The sequence below is a fragment of the Panthera onca genome, chromosome A1 (assembly GCF_046562875.1).
Source record: "Panthera onca isolate mPanOnc1 chromosome A1, mPanOnc1 haplotype 2, whole genome shotgun sequence".
NCBI classification, from domain to species: domain Eukaryota; kingdom Metazoa; phylum Chordata; class Mammalia; order Carnivora; family Felidae; genus Panthera; species Panthera onca.
Window position 1 is genome coordinate 5,006,721 of NC_138339.1, and position 22,346 is coordinate 5,029,066.

General features: G+C 56.7%; 1 protein-coding gene and 1 long non-coding RNA gene across 3 annotated transcripts in view; one reads left to right on the forward strand and one right to left on the reverse strand.

Annotated features, from left to right (window-relative positions):
* Positions 1-356: 356 nt before the first annotated feature.
* LOC144615896 (uncharacterized) lies at positions 357-5,856 on the reverse strand. The gene is made up of 2 exons (XR_013554583.2): positions 4,749-5,856; positions 357-1,397 (listed from the first exon to the last, which is right to left on the reverse strand). It is a non-coding gene; the product is annotated as an uncharacterized LOC144615896 (long non-coding RNA).
* A 598-nt stretch (positions 5,857-6,454) lies between these two features.
* The window catches only part of TENT4A (terminal nucleotidyltransferase 4A), a 48,335-nt gene continuing 32,443 nt past the window's right edge, over positions 6,455-22,346 (forward strand). For both annotated transcript variants that reach the window (XM_060634338.3, XM_060634339.3), the window contains exon 1: positions 6,455-7,282. In XM_060634338.3, coding sequence (XP_060490321.2) covers positions 6,564-7,282 — 719 coding nt within the window. In that variant the 5' untranslated portion in view covers positions 6,455-6,563. The remainder of the gene's footprint in view (positions 7,283-22,346) is intronic.

Consider the following 22,346-nt stretch of genomic DNA (forward strand, 5'->3'; position numbering starts at 1 on the left):
CAACGGCCAGTTTACAAAAATACAGATGACAGGAAACGTGTTAAATGATACCACAGGGAGATATAATTGGCAAAATCCAGACTGTGGGAACAAACGAACCATTTGTTCTTCAACAACAGATTGCCCCCCTGCCCCCCCAAAAGATAGGAGAAACCATAGATTAAAAGCATTAGAAGACACAAATCAATGAATTGCAATTTATAGACCTCTTTTTTGAGATATCAATAACACATTTTATGATAATCAAAAATACTTATTATAGATCAGATGTTTGGTGATATTAAGTAAAACATCATTCATGCTTTGATATGATAATATCGTACTGTTTCAAAACGCGTATGACTATAAGTTAGTGATGCATACTGAATTATTATTTTTTAATGTTTTTATTTCCGAGAGCGAGAGAACGAGAGCAAGCATGGGGGAGGGGCAGAGAGAGAGGGAGACAGGATCCAAGGTGGGCTGTGTGCTGACAGCAGTGAGCCCGATGTGGGGCTCGAACTCACAAGCCACGGGAACATGACCTGAGTCGAAGCTGGACGCTCAACTGACTGAGCCACAAAGGCACCCCCCCCGCATACTGAATTATTTATGGGTGAGATGAAATATTATCTGGGATTGGCTTCAAAATAGTTGGAGAAGGAGAAAGCAGGTGAGGACACTGGTGAACAAGTATGACCTTGACTTGGAGTTACTGAAGCTGGGTAAGGAGCACACGGGAGTTCAATACGTATGGGCTCTCCACTTGTTGTTGAAGTTTGCAACTTTCCTTAATTAAGGATAAGAGGATGATCATTTTGCCAAAAAATTCACTCCCAAGATTTCCTTTCACGAGCGACACTGGTGCTTGAAACTCAAAAATCTCAGCAGCCACCTGGGCAGGAACGTCGCTCTCCGAAGGAAGCCTGTCTCCGTGAACGCGCACGGCACTGCCCGGCCACCCCATCGTATCACGTGCTTTCTGGGGATCGGAGATTACTCACCAGCCAGACATAACTCGCCTCCTACTGTCCGCTTTCCATGTTGTGTTGGCACTTTCTGAACTGGCTGCTGCTTTAAGGTGCTGTCCGTAGCAAGTGGCAGTGAGATGTGTCCAGAAAATGGTACAAGTCACCAGAGAGCCTAGCGCTTCCGATGCCAGGGATCTGCAGGGGCCCATGGTGGAGCTCGTTCTGCTGCCTGGTGGCACGGTCCAGGCTGTCTTTCCCTCGTTCGGCCTGGTTCCTGGGGTGGTGGTCACATCTCTCCTCTGGCCTCAAGGTGGCTGCAGTTGTCCCAGGCGTCCTCTGCAGGTGCAACCCTGTCCAGGGGTGAAGCAGGGAGTGTCCCCTGCTATGTCTCTTTTTATTCATCCAGAAGGCTTTCCCACGAGTGTAGTGTCCTGGCAGCCTTTTCCTCTAGAACGGAGGCGGGTATTGTGCTTACATTGGTGCTGGCAGAGAGGATGAGACCACCAGCAGTGACAGAGACCCTTCCCCCATGCCTGGCCATGAAAATACCTGAGCAGAATCAGGGCTCTGCCGGCTGGAGCAGAAAGGGGCAGTGGGGACAAGAGACTTGTGTGGGCAACCAGCAGCATCCACCTAGAGGTTGACATTTCAAGACAGGAGAATTCAGGCTCGCGGTGCCACAGCTGGTTTCTCAGGAGAATGGCCGTCTGGCACCTTGGGTGGCTCCCGCCTTCCCGCCAGCTGCAGAGGAGTGGCTTTACACCCCTTTACTCCAGGCAGGTGCTCTCTAGGACCCTACTGTCCCTACTGCTCCTGGCTCTCGTCATACCGGGGCCCTGATTATTCCCCTCCCAGCGTCCCATGCCCCTCACAATGTGACTGCAGCTTCTGCAGCTTCTTCCATCGAGAGGTGGAGGCTACACCCTCCCCTCCCTTGAATCTTGTCAAGGCCTCGTCACTTGCTCGAGCTCACAGAATGATGAGGAAGGAAGTGAAGGCATGCCAGTTCGTAATTCATGCATGTCTGCTTGCTTTCCTGAAACCCTGTTCAGCCACCCTGAGAACAAGCCGGGGCTAGCCTGCTGGATAATGAGAGATACATGCACCAGTTGACCCTGGTGTCCCAGCTGCCCGCCAGACAGCCAGACAGCCAACAGCCGGCCGTGTGAGTGTGGCCACTCTAGACCAGCCGGCTTCAGCTCACCTGGCCACGGACCGCAGCCTGGAAGCGATCTGTAAGCCAAGCTGAGCCGTGTCTGAAGCAGATCAGTAGAACCACACAGGTGATCTGCAGACTTCTGAGCCACACTACACCTTCATTTTAGGCCACTGTGTTTGGGAGTGGTCTATCTCCCAGCAGTAGCTGACTAATACACGCACACCCAGATTTTTTTTCAGCTATTTTTTATAACCTATTCAGTTCCTGTGAGCAATTGGGCTCAGGGACCCTGAATTAGGCAGAGTTTTCCCAACTTCACTGTGCTTGCGAATTGGCCAGGGAATTTACTTATACAGATTCCTGGACTTTACTCTTAGAAACTTTCCATAGATTGGGTGAGCTCCAGATATCTGCATTTTAACCAGCATATCTGATTCTGGCACAGCAAGTCCATGGTAATGTCTGCTTCGGAAACCATTTGTTCATGAGAATGAATCACTAAACCACAGTATAATCTCTAACATTACCTGTCCTTTAACATCAGGAGAGAGACAGAGAAAAGTTGAATTTGGCCACAGAAAAAAAAGCATGGCTTATCTGTGAAAACTGATAAGCAATGACCAAGACCTCCCCTACCCAGAGTCACTTAGTACCATTAGCAGCTGACTTAGTACCATTTCTTGTTTTACAGAAAGAAATCTATTGCTTCTCATTTATATAAAAACTCATGATCAGATACGTAAATAATGAAACCCTGGATTTAATGATAGGAAGTTAACTATGGCTGATGAACCAAAGTTAGAGGGATCAGCTGGAGACAAAATACAAGCATAGAGCAGACAGCCACGGGGAAAACAAACTGAGAACGTTGAAAAAGAGTAAACAACAGGGGCGCCTGGGTGGCGCAGTCGGTTAAGCGTCCGACTTCAGCCAGGTCACGATCTCACGGTCCGTGAGTTCGAGCCCCGCGTCGGGCTCTGGGCTGATGGCTCAGAGCCTGGAGCCTGTTTCCGATTCTGTGTCTCCCTCTCTCTCTGTCCCTCCCCCGTTCATGCTCTGTCTCTCTCTGTCCCAAAAATAAAATAAACGTTGAAAAAAAAAAAAAAATTTAAAAAAAAAAAAGAGTAAACAACAATCTGTGGAAGAGATCCTGGAAGCCAGGAAAGGCTTTCATTCCTGTTGAGTTGGTCAACCGACCGTTGGCCATTTCACCAGCGTTCATCCAGGACCTACCATGTGCCAATCACAGTCCTCAAGCTTGCACACAGCAGGGAAAAGCACAGATAAACAGCCCTCTCCTTGTGGAGCCTTAGATTCTAATGGGGGGAAGGGACATAGATAATAAACAAGGTAAGTAAAATTCACGAGATGGCATAGTGGATTGAACTGTGCCCCTCACCCCGCCAAGATGAACTTCAAGTCCTAACCCTCCAGTAGAATGTTAGCCTTATTTGAAATAAGGTCTCCGCAGATGTAATCAAGGTAACATGAGGTCATTAGGGTGAGCCCTAATCCAGTACGAACGGCATCTAACAAGAGGAGACATAGACACAGAAAACGCCACGCAATGACGGAGGCAGAGCCCGGAGTGGGGCACCTATAAGCCAGAGAATGCCAAAGAAAAGAGCAGAAGCTAAGAGAAAGCCATGGAGCAGGTCCTCCCCTAGAGACCTCAGTGGCAGCCTGGCCTTGCTGCCTCCATTGCGGGCATTTAGCCTCCAGAACCGTAGGAGAATAAATTTGTTGTTATAGGTCACCCAGTGTGTGGTATTTTGTCATGTTCGTGGCCCTGGGAAACCAATGGAGATGAATGCTAAGAGGAAAATAAAACAGGGAATGGACGGGGGGAGTGCTGAGGATCAGGTTTGTGACAGTGGGGAAGGAGAGAGCCAGGTGTGGACGTGGGGGAGGAGAATCCAGGTGGATGCAGCAAGTGCAAAAGTCCTGAGGCTCAAGTCTGTCTGCTAATGCTCGTGGCTTGGAGCAGGCTGGGTTAGGAGAAGAGCTGAAAGACTAAATGAGAGAAAAAGGGATGAGAACAAGACAAGGTAGGGACTTATAGGTCACAGTAAGCCTCAGTTCGAGAAAGAAAGCCACTGGAGGGTTTTGAGCAAGAGAGCGTCATAATCTTTTTTTTTTTTTTTCTTTTTAAACGATCACTCACAAGCTGCTCTGTGGAGAAAAATGCCAAAGAGGGCAAGAATGGAATGTGGAAAACTAGCAAGGAGGCACTGGCCTAAAATATGCTAGAAATAGCCGTGGCTTGAAGGGGCTACAGGTGAGAGCAGGGAGGGAGGAAGGGGTAGCTGTTGGATTTGGATATTTCTTGCAGGTAAACTGCGAAGAATTTGTTGGTTATGGAGAGAGGAAGCTGGGATGACTCCAAGAATTTTGGCCCTAGGCCCTGGAAGCAAGGGGTTCCAGAATAACGACTTGTTTCTCCAGTTTGTTTAACGCACACGTTCTAATCCTTGGTCGTGATTTCCACGTGTACAATATACACTGTCTGAAAAATGTCTGAACCAAAATAGTCATTTTTATTATTTATACCATTTGCCAAAACGCCTCCGTAGGCAACCCACGGATTTTTCACCGTGTTAGGATGTTTGAAGTGTCAGCGCTTAGTAACGTGTACTCACCTATGGCAGAGGCCAGGCAGGAGAGCATGTTGAAAAGGCCTTGTTTCAATATGTTTCAAAGGAATGCAGCCCAAGCGCTGCGCTTCCTCGAAGTTGCCCGGCCAGGGCTTGCATCCTCTGGGCGGGGACCAGATCTGGCGCAGGGGGTGTGGGGGGCTCTGGAAGGGCCATGGTGTCCGCGCTGGCTGGCCTCCAGTGGCTACACGCAGACTTACATAATGACACTCTGGCGTTTGCCTTGGACTTCACAAAACGTGTGGTTAGCGTCACATTCCAAACAATACCATTGTCACACCGGGCTTAGAGCATCCTCGGGCACCCGGGACTCGCACAGCGGACAGGACCTCTACGGAATCCTGCCAACCCAGTGCCGGCCTAGAGGCCAGACACCCAAGCACGCAGGCAGCACTGCCAAGTCGGCCTCGGGGAATCGCACCAGCAAGCTAGCTTGCAAGTTTTAACTTCATTTTCTTCATAGAAAATCATTTTTAAAAGGAAACCGAAAAGCCTTAAAAAAAAAAAAAAAAAAACCCTGCCAAGGAGAGTCCTGCTCCGGGGCGGCGACTTAGCAGGCAGTGCTGCCCAGGCCGCCGGCGAACACGTGGGCGGGCACGAGTGACCGCAGCGTGACCGGCTGCACACGGGCGCCTGAGGATGCACGGGACGGGACTCGGGGCATTTTTGTCCTTTCTCTAAAAGAGCGGCCTATCCGTGGTCCTTGCTGGCCTGGCCCACACGCACGGCCAGCGGGCAGCCCCAGGGCATGGCACGGGGCGGGATCCCCGACCCCGCCCGGCGGCGCGGAAACTTCCACCCAGCCGCGGCGGCGGAGGCGGCGGCGGCGGCGGCGTCTCGTCCTTGCGCACGCGCAACGTGACCGGGCGGCTGCCGGGGACCCCGGCCACAGCGCGCATGTCTCCACGCCTCGGCCTTCTCGCGGCGGCGGGAGGTGGGGCCGGCAGACGTAGCCCTGCCAAAGGCGACGCAGCGACCTCCTCGTTTCTCCCTCGCTCACCGCAGCCAAGTCTAGTCTAGGGAGACCCACGCCACCGCCGCCACCGCCCCTCCAGCCCCTCCCAGTCGCGTCTCCTTCCGACGCGTTGCTCTCCCCACCCTCACGGAGGAGCGCCCTCGTGCGCAGGCGCGGTAACCAAGGCGGCGGTGTCTAGTGAGGATTTGAAATCAGCCGCGCGTGCGCACTGACGTCTCGGCCCCGACGAGGGAGGCCGCGCTTCCTCCCCGCCCCGCTCCCTCCCCGCCCCTCATTGGAGCGGAGGCGGCGGCGCCCCCTCCTTCCCCCGCGCCCTGTCGCCGCCGAGAGTGTCTTTTCGCCGCCGCCGCCACCGCTGCAGGAGCACGGAGCGAGCGGCGCGAGCGTGACCGAGGGCCCGGCGCACGGCGGCGGCCCTCCCGCGGGTCCCGGGCCGCGCGGCGCCTGGGCCCGCCCCCTCGGCCCGGCCGCCCGCCCCTCTCCGATGGCCTCTCCCCCCGGCCCGAGTGGAACGCCGCCGCCGCCGCGGCCCCCGCGCCCGCCCCGCGCCGCGTGAAGGGAGCCCGACAGGCCCGAGCCGCCCGCCGCGGCCTGCCCGGGCCCGCCCCGCGCCGCGCCGGGACCCCGACGGGAGACGCCGCCGCCGCCGCCGCCGCCGCCGCCGCGAGCCGGCCGGAACCGGGGCACAGGCCCGCGCGCCCGTCTTCCCGTCCGCCCGCGGCCCGTCCGTCCGTCCGTGCGCGGCGCGGCCGGGGCTCGGGGCGCGGCGGGGGCGGGGCCGCGGCGGGGCGGGCGGGCGCGCGGGCCCGCGGGGCGGCGCGTGGATGGATCCGCGCGTGGCCTGGATCCAGCCCGAGCAGAAGGGGCCGGCCAATGCCCTGTGGATGCAGATCTGGGAGACCTCGCAGGGCGTGGGCCGCGGCGGCTCGGGCTTCGCGTCCTACTTCTGCCTCAACTCGCCCGCGCTGGACACGGCGGCCGCGGCGGGGGCGGCGGGGCTGGGCGGCGGCGGCGGCCTGGCCGGGCCCGCGCTGCCCGCCGCGTCGCCCCCGTCGCCCGTGCCCGGCCCCACCGCACTGCCCCCCGCGTTGCTGACGGCGCTGGGGCCCGCGGCCGAGGGCGCCCGGCGCCTGCACAAGTCGCCGTCGCTGTCGTCGTCGTCGTCGTCCTCGTCCAACGCCGAGTCGGGCACCGAGAGCCCCGGCTGCTCGTCGTCGTCCTCGAGCAGCGCCTCGCTCGGCCGGGCGGGCGGCGGCCGCGGCGGCGGCGCCTTCTTCCACTTCGCCGACGGCCCGCCGAGCGCCCCGGGCGCGGCCAACGGGCACCCGGGGCCGCGCGGTCCCGCGCCCGCCGGCTCCCCGCCGCAGCACCAGTTCCACCCGGGCCGCCGGAAACGCGAGAACAAGGCCAGCACCTACGGCCTCAACTACCTGCTGTCGGGCAGCCGCGCGGCCGCGCTGAGCGGAGGGGGCGGCCCCGGGCCCCAGGCGCCGCGGCCCGGCACGCCGTGGAAGAGCCGCGCGTACAGCCCGGGCATCCAGGGGTGAGTGCGGAGCCGGCGGGGACCGGGGCTGGGGGGGAGGGGAGAGGAGGGCAGGGGGGCCCGCTTTGTCCGGAGGGTGGCTGTGGGAGGCCCGGGTTCCACTCTGTGCCCCGAGGTGTTTAGTTCTATTAACAATTAAATTCCTCTTGTAAACGAGGGCTCTGCTCGGGCCCTAAAACTGACAAGCGCGAGGAAGGGGCCCCCGAACCCGACTTGTGCAGAGGTTTTCCTTTTCAGCCTCTTGAGTGCCCCTGGAAGGGGGTACGGATACGTCTTTCGTCCTCTCCCCAACCCATGTTAGGTACCCTTGGTCAAAGCGGGGTGCGTGCAGATAGCTGTGGAGTTTTACGTCAGTTGCAGACGGTGTCAGCATTGCCAGGAACTTGAATCAAGTTGAAGGCAAATACTGGTTAAATACTAACTTTTTTTCCCCCCCCCCGAGAAAATCCTTTTGAGGGATGATTGGTTTCTTTGGTAGTGATACAATTTAACCAACAGTGAGTTTAGAAGTGACTTTTTTGGATAAGGACTTGCCTGTTGTGATTTAATTTTACGCAGAAAATAACATAAAAGTTCTTTTGTAGTTTTTAAAAACCAGTTAATAGCATTTGAGGGGAATAAAAACATTTGTAGCACATATTCTTTGGAAGATGCCATCTTTACTTGAAATATTTTCTTCTCAGCCTGGAGAGGAGGAGAAGTTCTAAGTTTAGTGCAATTACAGATGGCAAGGTCTGGTTAAAAACAAACAAACCAGCAAAAAACAAAAAAAAGCGTGGGCCGGGGTGGGAGTGTGGGTTGAAGCAGTCCCAGGTGAGGCTGCTCAGGTGGGAACACCACTTACCCTGCTCCTTTGCCTTCCTGTGCTCTTCTGAGCACCTAGAAATGAAGTATTTGTACCTAAGTTTTATGTCAGTATTTCGAGACTTAACTCATCAACTTTCCTTGCACATCGCATCCTGATTTAAAAAGGCGCTCAGTCAAGGATCTTCTAGGCTGTTAGGGTATTCACAAATATTAGAGTTCTATAAATCTTGCAATTGCTAGATACTGAGGCTCCTTCTTAAGAAATTCTCTCTTTTCTTGCTTCTTTTTTAACATATCTGTTCATTCAAGTTGGAAGACACTTAAGCTGGTGCTCCTTTAAGGTCTGTGAGGTGCCCACGGTAAAAGCTCCATGCCCAGCAGCCTGTTTCACCTGGTTGGGGTTAGAAGTGTTACTTTCGTAAATTGGCCGAAGCCAGAGCATGCGCCTCAGCCCCGAGTAGGAGCCGTTGGGGAGCTGTCCAAGAAGAGGTGTCGCGCAGTGGGTTCTTGACGTTGGCCTTTGACCTGAGTTGGTGGGGTGGGGTTGGGGACAGGAGCCACGGGCTTCCAGCCTGTGCTGTCGCTGGAACCGACCCCGTGCCTTAGCCCCAGGAAAGTAGGAAGACGCGTGTTTTTCACCGGGAGAGCATTTGGGGGCCCGGACAGTCCCAAGTCCCGTGTCTTCCTTCCGTGAGCTTCTAGCGCTGGTGGCACCTTTGTGTCCCCAGTGTTGTCTTCCAGTAGATCCTCTGCGCCTTCTTCTCTGTACCCTTTGCAGAGCGGTCCCCTCTCCTCGAGATTGCTCCAGCGGCCCGTGGTCATCTGACAGGCACTTGCTGGCCTCTGGGCCTCTCCCAGGACTGCCAGTGGGATAATGGCCTCTGTCAGCAGCTTTGGTCGGCTCCCATCCGCGTAGAATCGGGTGATGGCACCTCCCGCGTCCTCAGCCTGAGCCCTCAGCATGCCTCCCAGGCCCTGCTGTCTGGGGGCCTGCTGACGGTCCTGCCCCTTCACCCCTGCTGGCCCTGTTGGACCTGTGCAGAGGCCATGTGTAGGGTTGAAGAGTAGGCCCCGGAGCCCCCGGGAACTCTGCATTCTGACTTACCTAAATGGGAGCCACTGCAGCAATGCGTGTGGTCACGCTCCTGTTTTCTGTTTTGCTGGCCCCCCTTCCTTACCTGCCTCTGTGGGTCGCGTGCCCCACTCTGGGTCTCCCCGCTTCCTGCCATCTGTGCCTGGAGGACGACCCTGTGGGATTGCCTGCCAGGCGCCTGGGAGGGCCGGTGCCCCTGCTTGCTCTGCTACTCTGCACGCTTCCAGCAGACCCCGTTTCAGGGGGGACAGAGGAGAGGAATGGCAAACCTCGGGAGCACTTGAGCTGTGCCTGCAGCGAGGTTTCTCCCGAGGCTCGCTGGGCCTACGCGACAGAACTTTTTGGCATCGAGAGGTAGCACTGGTCGAGAACTTGGCTCTGGGCACCGGCTTCCTCCAGGCGACGAGGAAGGTCACCACGACGTGGTTCTTCTGTAGCTTAGAAAGAGAGCCCTCGGCCTGGTCAGTAGCAAGGAGCCTTGGTGATGAGAAGCTGCTCAGGCTTCCTGTGAGTTCCCAGGACAGGCATTGCTGGAAAGATCGTGTCTGTGGCCCCGAGAACGGGTGAGCAGGAGCCCGGTGCTGAGAGAGCCAGAGTAGCATCAGCCAAGGCCGTTCGGGCCTTTGCGTGGTAGCCCGTGTGGCAGGCAGCCTGCACTGCTCGTTCCTTTCTGGGGAGGGGGCTCTGCCCTTAGGAACCTGACCTGGTGGCCCAGCCCTGGGGGGGTTGCCAGTCTGCTTTCCTCCTGGAGTGAGGTGAAGAAAGAGAGTGGAGGAGGGCACGGGGATCAGTACAGGAACTTCCGAAGCGGGGAAGGCAAAACACTGGTTCCGGAGCGCTCCGGATGGCTCTAGTTCGTGTTCTGCGTTTTGGCTGAACCGTCCAGCTTTTTGTTTTGGGAGCGGTGTGAGTTGTGCTCTCTACCCAGGCTTCTGACTCGGAGATGCAGGTGTGTGTGGATAGGCTCACGGGCCCTGCGCATCCCAGCCTCTGCCCCTGCCCCTTCCCTTTCCCCATGCCCTCCCCTCCTCACCCCCGGCCCAGCAGTGCGTTGTTACTTTGCCCGGCTTGGTCCTGAATCCTTCAGAAACCTCCTTGAAGGCGAAGAGAAGGCCCGGGTGAGAGGGCGGGAGCGTGGACCGCAGAACTTGGCCATCTCCTGACAGGTGCCCTGGGAAGTCCCGGGAAGAGCGCAGGGGAACGAGGCAAAGCCTCCGGCTCCTGGCAGGCACCTGCAGGCCTGCGCCCCGCCCAGGCTTCTCAAGGGCTTTGGACCTCGGCAGGTCTTCTCTGGTGTGCCTCGCTCGGGCCACATCCTCTCTGCGGGGTCCTCGGCAATGTTTAATTTTTTGACATCTATTCACTCAGAGAAAAACAGCTCTCGATCTGAAGTTGGTGAGGGACGGACACATGTTGCTCAGAGGACGTGGTCGCCACGCTGGCCTTGTTACTCCACGTGCTCTCTTTGTTCTGAGAGCCAGCCTGGAGGTGCTCCCGGCATCCCTCGTCCCCCTCTGTGCTTGCAGCCTGACTTGGCATGCCGAATGTAGTGCCCGGCACACCCTCCCGCAGCATGGCCCTGCGGGGACCCGGTGGGAGGGCACAGGTGAGACCCGCGGGGCCGCCGCAGACCCTAGCGTGCCTTGCCCGCACACCCCGAGCGACGCATGGCAGAGCTTAGTGCAAGACCTTTCTCAGAAGGTGATGGGTGCGTGGGGGGCCTCAGTGGCTCAGTTGCTTAAGCATTTGATTTTGATTTGATTTTCTTGATTTTGGCTCAGGTCATGATCTCAGGGTTCCTGGGTTCGAGCCCCATGTCAGGCTGTGCGCTGACAGTGTGGAGCCTGCTTGGGATTCTCTCTCGCGCCCTCTGCCCCGCCCCCCCCCCCCCCCCCATAAATAAAGTTAACAAAAATTTTTAGAAGGTGATGGGGGTGCACATGGGCCTCCCTTCCTCATGCTTGTCCCCTGTGACCCCAAAAGTGTAGGGCCATAGATGGAAATAGGAGCGACCACATGGTGCACACGTTCCTGCTGCACCGGCCACATGAGATGAGCCCCCACCCCGGGATTCCTCCCCGCTTGGTAATAGCATCGCCTGGTCCAGCCCATCCTGCCGGCGGCTGTCACTGCACAGTGATGTCGGGAAGCTCGTGCAGGGTGCCGCTCTGGTGAGGTTGGACACACTTGCACCTGCTCCCTGATAAATGCCCACGGGCAGGGTGAGGACTGCGGACACGGGAGAGGGGCACCCAGGAGGAGGCGGAGGGCAGGACGGGCGCCCCAGAGAAGGATGGGGCAGTCCCGTGGGAAGATCGAGCTCACAAATGCCTCTGCAAAAACTGGCCTTGGTAACGCTCCTGCTGAGGACGTCTGAGTGGGGGAATGGGGACCCCGTGTTGCTGCTGTGAGCTTGTGACCAGAAAGCAATGACACAGTGCCGTTCGTGCCTTAGAAATAACGCGGCCTGGACTGAATGCCTTCGACGATGGTTTGTAAGTCAGTGTTTTAAAGTATCGGGTTCTCATAATTTTAAGATTTGTACTTCAAGGTTAGGCCTCAAACCTCCTTTTGGTTGCTATTTCATAGGAAATTTGGGTTCCTGTTTTAAAGAGAGTCCCACACCTCCGATGGAAGGAGGGATGATCGTTATCCTTGGGAAATGGGATTTTCCATACCTTGGTATACTCTGGTATTGTTTAGGATCTAGGTTTTGAGTTATGCAATAAAAGCGGGTTGTGAAAAATACAACAAACCGGAACACCCTGTGATGCAGAGGTTGGGAAACCGGATTTCGACGCTGCCGCCACAACACAGGCTAACAGGTGAGGGGTAACTGCCTCGTGCTAACTACGTCCATAGGACATTGTGTAGCCGCAGTGCCACCTGGAAGCTGCTGCCGGCTGTGGCTCTGGAGAGGCCCCTCCAGAAGGCTCTGGGCGGCCCGTCAGGGGGTTCTCTTTTCGTAAGGCTGCTGAGGGAGCGGGGCGGCCGAATAAAGGCAGACAGGTGATCTCGGCAACGGGGACAGTTGCCCCCCGTGCAGGTATACGTCTCAAGTGGGGTGGTCAGGGGCGCGTCTTCCCTACGGTGTGGGATTTGCCCTGCAAAGTAAGTGTCTTATTTTAAGAATCCCGTGCGCAGTGTTGTTTTTTTTCCCGTGTAACAAGTGACCACAGACTTAGCGGCTTACGCCAGTACTCGTTTGCTGTGCCTCAGACTCTGCGTGTCAGAGGTGGGGGGATGCCTGGGCCGGGTTCTTGCTCAGGCTCTCCCCAGGCTGAAGGCAGGCTGCTGTATTCTCAGCTGCAGCACAGGGACCTCTTGCAGACTTATTCCTGATACGGGCAGAATTCAGTTCCTTGCTGTTGTAGGACTGAGGTCCCCGATTCCTCACTAGCTGCCAGCTGGGGACCTATCTCAGCTCCTCGAAGCCATCTGCCTTCCTTGACGTGAGGTCCCTCCGTCTTCCGACTGGCAACAGTGCCTTGAACCTCTCTGGCCAGGTCTCTGCCCGCTGGAGGAAGCCCTGTGCTTCAAGGGCTCGTGTGCTCAGATCAGGCCCACCTAGGCGATTGTCTCTTTTCAGGGCATGTAATAATACAGTGGGACCACGGGAGTGATGGTGGTGTCGTCTTAGCCCAGGTTCTGGGGGTTGGGGCCCGGAATCTTCTGGAGGCCGACTGCCGTGTGTGGAGGCGTGCTCCTGTAGGTAGACTTCCCTGCCTTAGGTGACAAGGAGGTTGTGGTTTTCTTTGCCAGCTCTTCTCTCCCTTGACTGGACTCCAGCCCATCATGATGACTCTGGTAGATTTCTGGTCCCTGTCCTCGGGCTTGGTTGTCACAACTGAACTCGGACAACCAGAGTGACTGGCTCTGAGTGCCTTTCCGTGCCTCTCTCACGTGAACTTCTCTTAAAATCTGTCATCAGAGAAAAGTGTGCATGGAAGCCGTGTGACTGAACGCACAAGAGCTGTAGTGACTGACGGCCCGTTCAGGAGGCATCCTGCGTGGGCCCGCTTAGAAAAACTGTCCTTCCTGCGGTGAGGTTGGGGCGGGGGGGTCAGGGGTGCTAGGTCATCCATCAAGCTGTCTCTGGAACTTCTAAATACATAGCGGTCCGTCTTTGCTTTGAGAAGACGCCACACCACTTAGACGGCGGCCCAAGTTCGTGGGGGTGACCCTGGCTTCAGAGCCCTGTGCCGCCTCCAGGCGGAGCATGAAAACCCCACACGGTGCTTCCCTGGTCCCTTCCTGCGACTCCCTCTGCTCTGACACTGCTGACCTCTGTCCTCCTGCAGCCCCGGGTCTCAGCCTGCCTTCCCAGTGCCAGTACCCGCTGGCAGCCACGGCCCAGTGAGCGCCTGGTGACTGAGGGAGGGAATGAATGGCAGGATCTGCCCGCTTAGGTGAACGGATGAGGAGGGGCAGGGCTGTATAGTTGAAGTCAAATGCTGAAGGTAACTCGTATGGTTTGTCTTAGAACTTTTGAAGATTTGATGGCCACCCTGAAGTTGTATTAATGCAGAACATTAAAATAAAATTGATTGCAGTTTATCTGCTCGTCATCCCAAAGAGCGTGGTTAAACCAGTTTAATACCTTGCAACGTAGAACACAAAGCAGAAAGCTTTAAAAAAAAATCCTGTATTTGAAAGGCATCCATTTAGATTTAGCCAGTTTCTCTTTGTTATTGTAAAATTAATACCTAACCCTGAAAAGTTAGGAAACACTAAGAGTATAAAGACAGCTTGCCCATCCTTCGGCCACCTGGCACGTGCCCGGTGATCAACGTAGGGGTCCTGAGCTCCTGAGGCCTGCTTCCCGTGTGTCGGTGGCCGGTGGCGAGGCAGGGCTGGGTCTCCAGGCTCAGCAGGCCTCTGCACAGGTTAGCCACTGACAGGGCAGCCTCGATGGCAGTGTCTCGGAGGTGCCCAGGTTCCCGTGCAAGGAAGGTCTTTCACTGTTGGCGACGTGCCTTTTTATGGTGGGTCTGTGCTCGTTTTTAATTCCTAAACCAGCCGCTCCGTGGAACCGTTTAGGCTCCCCTGTGGTTTAAGACTGGAGTTCATTTCCCAAGTGATAACGTGTGGATGTAGGTAGTTTTTATCTTTCCATGTGTGATCCTCCTGTTTCTGCGATCCCGTGGATCCGAAGGAGTGGCTGGGATGCAGGAGTCCAAGGGAAACGCAGAATCACATCGTTTCCTTCTTGCTTTGAACCCTTTGGCGGGAGTCTGTCTCCCACCACCGAGGCGGGCCTGTGGCCTGGAGCTCAGTTAGCCTGCGTCCCGCACCCCAGGGCCTCGTTCCCAGGTCGGGTTTTGACCGCTGAGCCTCAGTTTCCCCATTTCTGAAGTGCAGTCTGCCACATCGCCCTCGCAGGACGGACCGAATAAAAGGGCCTTGGAAGAGCCATGTGAGCTGTCACGTGGAAGACGGGGACGGCCGCTGCTTCCCTCCCGTTTTCTTCTCTCTGAGGAAATGGAAACCAAAAATTAGGTGGTGCTTGTTGCCAACTGGACAGAAAACGCCTTTCGCTCCGGGTTTGAAAATACAAGTTCCCCGCTCCGGCCAAAGCCTTTCTCGGAGAAATTGCTGAAGCCTGAAGTTCCAAGTCCTCCGGGGCCCCTGCCATGCTGTGAAGACGCTTCTCCCTTTGAAGGAATTCTTCTCCGAGTTTAAAAATTTAAACTGTGCCTAAGTAATGCGTTCTGCAGTTTTTAAATAAGCGTCTTTCCAGAGCTTTAAGGGCACTCCTGATCTCTTAGGTCTGTCTCCGCATGTCACCTGTTTGAAGTCCTTGAGGGTTTTTTGTCCTGTGTGCGTGGTAGGAGTGGCTGTTGTGTTATTTCTGTGAGCTCCTTGCAGCTTCTAACTTCCGTTCTGGTGTGGTGGTGCACACAGCAGGAAGGGGCAGGCAACTTGCGACTTAGAGCAGACTGTCCGGCGGGATGTTCTGGGAAGATGGAGGAGTTCTGTGTCTGTGTGGTCCAGTACGGTAGCCACCAGCCACGCGTGACCCTCGAGCACTTGCAGTGTGGCTGATGCAACTGTGGGACTGAGTTTTAGTTGCATTTAATTTTAATGAAAACTTAGATAGCCTTGTGTTTGGACGGCACCGAACTAGGGTAACTTTAGATTCTTTATTCGAAACACGAAGTTTGATTCAGTAGCCGCTGCCTAAATGAGCCCAAACCTGAACAACAGCAAAAGCTGTGGTGCTCGGCCGGTCCCCACTGGGAAAGCTCTAGAAATCGCGTTTCGGAATTCCTAGCGTATATCCTCTTCAAAGGGCTGCTGTTTCGGTGGCACACGAAGCCTGGGCTCCGTCCGTGGCAGGGTACCACACGGAACGACTGCGTGTGGCTCAGAGCGTCCAGTCTGGCCCGTGGGCGGTGGTGTCAAACCCCGTCTGCCGGGCGCGTGCCGGAACCTGGACGGTCCCGTCTTCCCTGTCACGCAGCGGCCACGGAGGCTCCGTGGGGCTCGGCTCTCTGCGTGAGCCTCCTCCCTGTGTTCTGAGAGCAGGCCCAGGAAATGGGAAATACCACCCCTGCCTTGCAGACAGAAAACTAACGCCTAGACAGGCGAACACGATCGTTCCAGTGTCGACGTCAGGAGCTGCAAGCAACGCTGAATGACGGAGACATCTTCGTCTTCGCGGGCGACGGTTCGCAGCTCACCCTGCAGATCTGGCTCCAATGTGTTTGCTTTCCTGAAGAGCAAGATGGCACGGGGGAGAGGGAGGGCGAGGTCCTCCTGTGAGGGCTGTGAGACACGGCAGATGATGACAAAGATGCTGTGGGGGAGGCTCAGGGACAGGGAGCCAGTCCTGCGGCCCTGGGAGCTGCGGTTCCTGCCTTCTGCAGACATTCCAGAACCGACCTGGAGGGAGCAGGACTCCTCCCATCTGGAGCTTCCTTACGAGCTGCCATCTAGGAAATTGGAGCCTGTGATGAGTTGCTGTTTTAGCTGAACACAACTGAAGGCCAAGAGCAGGACCCGTGAGCATTTTTGGACTGCCTCCTCCTGGTTCTTCTTGATAAGAGCTCATTTTATTATTTATTTATTTATTTTTAACGTTTATTTATTTTTGAGACAGAGAGAGACAGAGCATGAACAGGGGAGGGGCAGAGAGAGAGGGAGACACAGAATCTGAAACAGGCTGCAGGCTCTGAGCGGTCAGCACAGAGCCCGATGTGGGGCTCGAACTCACGGACCGTGAGATCATGACCTGAGCCGAAGTCGGATGCTTAACCGACCAAGCCACCCAGGCGCCCCATGACAAGAGCTGATTTGAAAGAGAGAATAAGCTTTAGTAGATGAGGCACCTTGTCCAGGGTGCACCTAGAAAACCAGAAGAGCTGCAGCCCCATGGCGGGCCCGCTTGACCACAGAGCCCCCGGGCCTCCCCACTGCCCCTCCGGGAGCGGAACTGGTGTGCTCAGGTTAGGAGCAAGATGAGAGGACTTGGTGAATTGGCAGAGAAGGGAGCCATAGGGCAATGCAGTAAATTATCTTGGTTATAGACATCGTCTCTAAGTTTAAGCAGAGATTTCTAAAACTTGAAGGACAACTCTGAGTGATCCAAAATACAGAAGAGGATACCTTACATGGTTTGTGAAATGCAGACATCCCGAGGTCTTGCTATAAGTGAGCTCCTGGGGAAAAGCTGATGATGAGTCTGTCTAGAGAGTTTGTGGCTCTATCAGAGACCGACTCACAAGAGATGCAAGGTCTGCACACAAGCACAACATAAACAAGAGCATGGAACGGAGACCAGTTCCAGGTGAGAATTTGTCACAGGTTAAAGTTTGGAATGAACTGAAGCTTGCAAAATTGGTAAGAGTGAAAATGGCCTTTTGGGATTGTGTTTGGGTAAAGACGGGCAGAAGTGAGAAGCTTGTGGTTGGGGAAGATGGCTCACTGTTCTCCAGTCTTCCTTCACAGGCGAGCACTTCAGTCTTCCCTTTGCTCCCGTCTAGCCAATGGCCTACAGCACCTGTCACTGTAATGATCATCACTGGCCCCGTTGCCTCTCAGCCCTTTGTGTAGCGGCTCCTGTGGCCCTCGGCCAGGAGAGGAGGGTGTGGCTCCGGGCAGGGCGGCCCCTGGCTCACACAGCTGGCAGGTGCCATGCTGGTTTTGGGTCCCAGACAGTCTGAGTCCACAGTGCATCGTGTCAACAACTAGACGTGCAGAGCAAAGAGGGAATCGTTCGAAGAGGTCCAGCAGTAGGAAGAAAATGATTACGTCAAATTCCGGTCTCTTGGCTTGCAGGTGGCAGCATGAAGTTCTGCCCAGGCTCTGAACGATGCAGGGACCCCGAAGGTGGGCCTCTGTGCCTTGATCGCCCCAGGAGGAGCCCGAAGTAGTTTCGGACAAACCAAGTGTGGGGTCCTGGTGCCGTCACCCGGCATTTCGAAGTGACTCCTGTAAGCGGCCAGCGATGCCACTGCCACATGTGATGCTGTGCCTCTTACAGTCTGTGTGCTGATTGCTTTTTTTTCTTTTTGATATTTTTTTATCGTGTATTTTTGAGAGAGACAGAGCACGAGTTGGGTAGGGGCAGAGAGAGAGAGAGACACACACACACAGAATCCGAAGCAGGCTCCAGGCTCTGAACTGTCAGCACAGAGCCCGGCACAGGGCTTGAACTCAGGGACCATGAGATCATGAGCTGAGCCGAAGTTGGATGCCCAACCGACTGAGCCACCCAGGTGCCCCTGTGCCCTAAGCGCTTTAGAGAGCGTTTCCAAGAGTGCTTTCTGCTGATTTTTAAATAAGTGTATTATTTTATTAAATGGATTTGTGTGTGTGTGTGTGTTTTCTTAAAAAAAAGAAAGCTTAAAAATCATGACTTTCACCACCTGGAGAAAAGCAAAGTGCAGTTAGGTGACTGCCTTTGGGGACCTGTCTCTCTGAGGCCACGCACGGGTGGACACGTGGATTGACCAACAGAAATAGTTGCATCGCCATTCACGTCTCTTTAAATACTCTCACTACAGTATCAATTCTGCCTGAAAGTGAAAGTAATGTTGAGCACCAGACAGGAATACTCGCTTCTGAGAGGGATTGTGAAGACTGAATCACGTCCCCCTTGAATTCCCACGTTGTCGAAGCTCCAAGCTCCAAACCCCAGTGTGGTGGTATTTGGGGAAGGGGCCCTTGAGGGGGTGATGAGGTTGAGATGAGGTCACGAGGGTGGGGGTCTCACCCTGGGATTGGCGCCTGGGAGACAAGAGGCCAGAGAGCTCCGAGGCCCTGTCCGTGAGAAGGCAGCCGTGTGCGCCCCGGGAAAAGGGCTCTCGCCGGAACCTGCCCACGCCGGCGCCCTGATCTTGGACTTGCAGCCTCCAGGACTGTGAGAAATACATTTCTCTTGTTGAAATTGCCTGGTCTGTGGTGTCCTGTTACGGCAGCCTGAGCAGACTAAAAGAGCCCTTTTATACATCTTTACCTCCTGATTTGCATTACATTATTTGTCATCATGAGTTAAGCGTTTGTATTTTGTTCTGTAATTATAATCGCTACCATTTACTGAGCCTTTACTGAGTGCCAGATCCTATTCTAAGTACTTTGTCTGGATTCATTAAATCTTCGTGACAGTGACGTGGGGGGGGTGGGGGGGGGTGGGCACCGTGCGCATCCTCGTGTCTCACGTGGAACAGCGCAGGGCCCCGCGAGGTCTCCCAGCTGGAAAGCAGCAGGGCCTCTGACCCCAGGCCTTCTGGGTGCCTGGTGACTCTGCAGTGCTGCCTGAACACCGGAAACCACAGTTTACAATCGATTAGTCTTGGTTTTGTGTTTATGTCAACTCGGTGCTCACCACCAGGACTCTTACAGGGTTCCTGAAGATCTCCGAGTTCTCGGCGGGGTCGCTGTTTCCAGTGGGCCTCACCGAGGGTGCGGCTTCGCTGGCAGAGCCCTCAGGAGCCGTGCCTTCTCGCCTTCAGGTGCTGTCGTCGGCGTCGCAGGAGCAGACCCTGCTCCTCTGGCCGTGACCCTGGCCTCGCTCTGCTCCGGCCGGGGCACCCCTGGTCCTCGCACCGAGCTCCGCTGAGCACCGGGGGCCCCCGGCAGCCCTTGCGCGTACTCAGCAGCTCTGCACGCAGAAGCCTCTGGTGTCTCTCTGGTATGTGCCTGCGCTCAGGTCTCTAAAGGGGAGCTCACTGGGGCCACGTTCCCGGAGGCCCGCTGCGGGCCCCGGTGCCAGTCTCCCTGCCTCAACCTGGGCGTGTGTCTGGCTGTGGGTGCTGTCCGAGATCGGAGGCAGGCCGGACTCCCCCGTGGGTGACGGTGGTTCGCGTCGGTCAGTTTGTCAGTCGCCTGTCCCAAGCCTTCCCCTCGCCTAGGCACGGTCCTCTGTGCAGCGGCTGTCCCAGCGTCGGTCGCACCCGCACAGCGGGCTCTGCCCTCACTTTAGGGAGACCGGCTGTGCCGCGAACGCCTCGTCCTCCTGTTGACGGGGTGTCTTTTCCCCCCGGAACCTTTTCCCCTCGGATGACTGCAGTCATTTCCTTCTACCCTGCGCTCGTCTTGTGGAACGAGGCTCCTGTTGCTTCGGCTCCCAGTCTGTGTGCTTAGCACTGACCACTCCCTCCCCTCACTCTGCTGTTTGTCAGCAGAAGTCGGGTAACCCCGACTTCCCGGGCACGTTCTTACCGAGGTTTCTTCTCTGTGGAACCAGGCTGCAGAGCACACTTGTCCTGATCTCTGCTTGTGCCTGCTTCCCAACTGACTTCCTTGCTTCCGTGGCGTACTGGGTTCCTCTCTTCCCTTTGTGTTGTGTTTCATTTCGTTTCTTTTAGCTTTTCTTTTCGCTGTGTTGTTTCTTTTCTCTTTTCTCTTCCTCCCCCTCCCCCCCCCCCCCACAGGCCACCTTTGTGACCACGTGGCACAAGTGTGTTCCTGCTGTACCCTTCCCATCTCACTGAGAAGCTTCAGCTCAGGCTTGAAAGGCCGTGTCCGAGGCCGGCCTCTCCGGGACCTAGCAGCCCTGCGGGTCTAGAGGAGAGGCTTGGGGGACTGGGCGGGCACCTTTGTGGGGGCTGGAGTCTTCCTGAATGACTCCGGCTTCTGCAGGCCTCTTGGGCCCTCTTCCCATGTGAAGACACCCCCGCAGTCTTGTTTGCTCGGGAGTCAGCCCAGGGGAGCTGCCCGTGTGTCCCGGGCTTGGGCTTCCTCCACTTCCCCAGGCCTCCTGAGTTCACCCTTGCCGCGGGGACCCTGCCGCACGTCCTTCTCCCGGAACGCTGTCCCCTGAGCTGCGGGGTCTGGCTGCTGCTGGCCCTGCGAGCCCAGCACCGGCCCTGGCCCCTCGGCACCCAGCCTCCGGCAGCACGGGCACGGCCGGGCTGTGCGTGTGGTTATTGCCTCCCCTCTCCGCGTCGCCCTCTCCGCCTCGCCCTCTCCGCTCTCCCAGACTTTGAGCAAGGGCCTTACTTACTTCGTCGTGCTGCCTACTCAGAGCCAGCAGCAGGGTAGTGCCTGCTGTCTCGTAGGTCTGCGGGAGGAAACTGGAGAGGGAGGACTTGCGTCTGCTTTCTGCCCTTCGTGTTGCCTTAAACCTTTGGATCCGTTAAGCCCTCCCCCTCCTCCTCTCCCCTCCCCAGCAATTTTCCAGTCCTGTTGTGCTTTTTCTTTTTTTTTTTTTTTTTAAATTTTTTTCAATGTTTATTTTTGAGACAGAGAGAGACAGAGCACGAGCGGGGGAGGGTCAGAGAGAGAGGGAGACACAGAATCTGAAACAGGCTCCAGGCTCTGAGCTGTCAGCACAGAGCCGGACGCGGGGCTCGAACTCACGGACCGTGAGATCATGACCTGAGCGGAAGTTGGCCGCTTAACCGACTGAGCCCCCCAGGCGCCCCTTGTTGTGCTTTTTCTTAAAAACGTTTTCAGTCCTCTTGGTGGGACCTTGGGAGGTTGCTGAGTGCTGAACCCTCTCCCGAGCCTTAAAGAGGCTGTGGTGTCCCGCGTGGGCCCCTGACAGTCGGTCCTGTAAACTGGACGGGAGCAGTCGTGGCTGTCTGGACAGTATGCATACGGTGAGTGAGAGTCTCGGGAGCTTTTCTCCTTTGGGGAGCGGACGTTGAACTGTGACACACGTGGTACCGGACGTTGGCAGGTCCCCGGGAGGCGAACGCACCAGCGTGTGGGGTGGACGGGGCTCACGGCCCTGGCGCCGGGCAGGTGATGAGCGCCTGCCGTGTGCCTGTCTGGGGGGCCGCTTGGAACCGGATGTAGGCCTTACCCAGTGCCTTTCCGGTCTTGGTGACAGGGAAGGTGACCTCACGTCCTCCGTCAGGGGCGTCGGGACGACTTGTCTCCTTAGAACAGCACCGGCAGCGAGAGTGTGCGTGCCTCTGGTCCTGCTGAGTGGTCAAGGCCAGGCAAGCAGCCGGTGGGGGTGGAGGTGGAGGTGGAGGTGGAGGGTGGGGGTCCCAGATTCTGCAGGGAGCACACGGGAGGGCGGCTGAGTGGGAGGCTCCAGGGAGCGCTTTGCACAGCGGGAGCAGAGGCCACCGGGTGCTGACCGGCCTCAGCTCTTTGTGCAGGAGCGCAGCCCCGGTGCGGTGTTGAACTGCCGAGCCTCCCGTCGGACGGGGTGATGCTGGTGGTTACCCGGCTCGCGCTCAGGAAACGTGTCCCGCGGTGCCTGCACAGAGCAAGCCGGTGGCACATGTCAGCTGATGATACGCGTGTGGCCGGGGAGTTGTGGGGTTTTTCTCGCGAGTCCATGTGTAGCCTTCGGACCTCCCTCCACGCGCAGCCCTGGGGCAGCAGTGCCTTTGATGAGCTGGCCCAGCAGAGCGGGCCTGTCAGCCGTGCCCGGTGTGGGGTGGCCAGAGAGCCTCGCACACGTCTCCTCTGGGTTCATCCTTCGGCACCTGCGGAGGATTTTCTGGGATCGTGAGGGTAGTGTTTCCAGGAGCCCCGTCCTCGGGTGGGCGTTGCGGGGGCGGGGGGTGAACGCTGCGGTCCGCGGTAGCTTCCCGAACCAGTGGCTTGGCTGGCTCCAGAACCAGAATGTTAGCAATGAAGGGGCCTCGGAGCTGAGCGGGCATGCAGTCTCCTTGAGAGTCGCGGCGCTGGGCACGGCTCTCCCGTGGGCTGACAGGGCCGGAGGACGCGCCCTTGCTGGTGTGCCCGAGACGTAGGGGC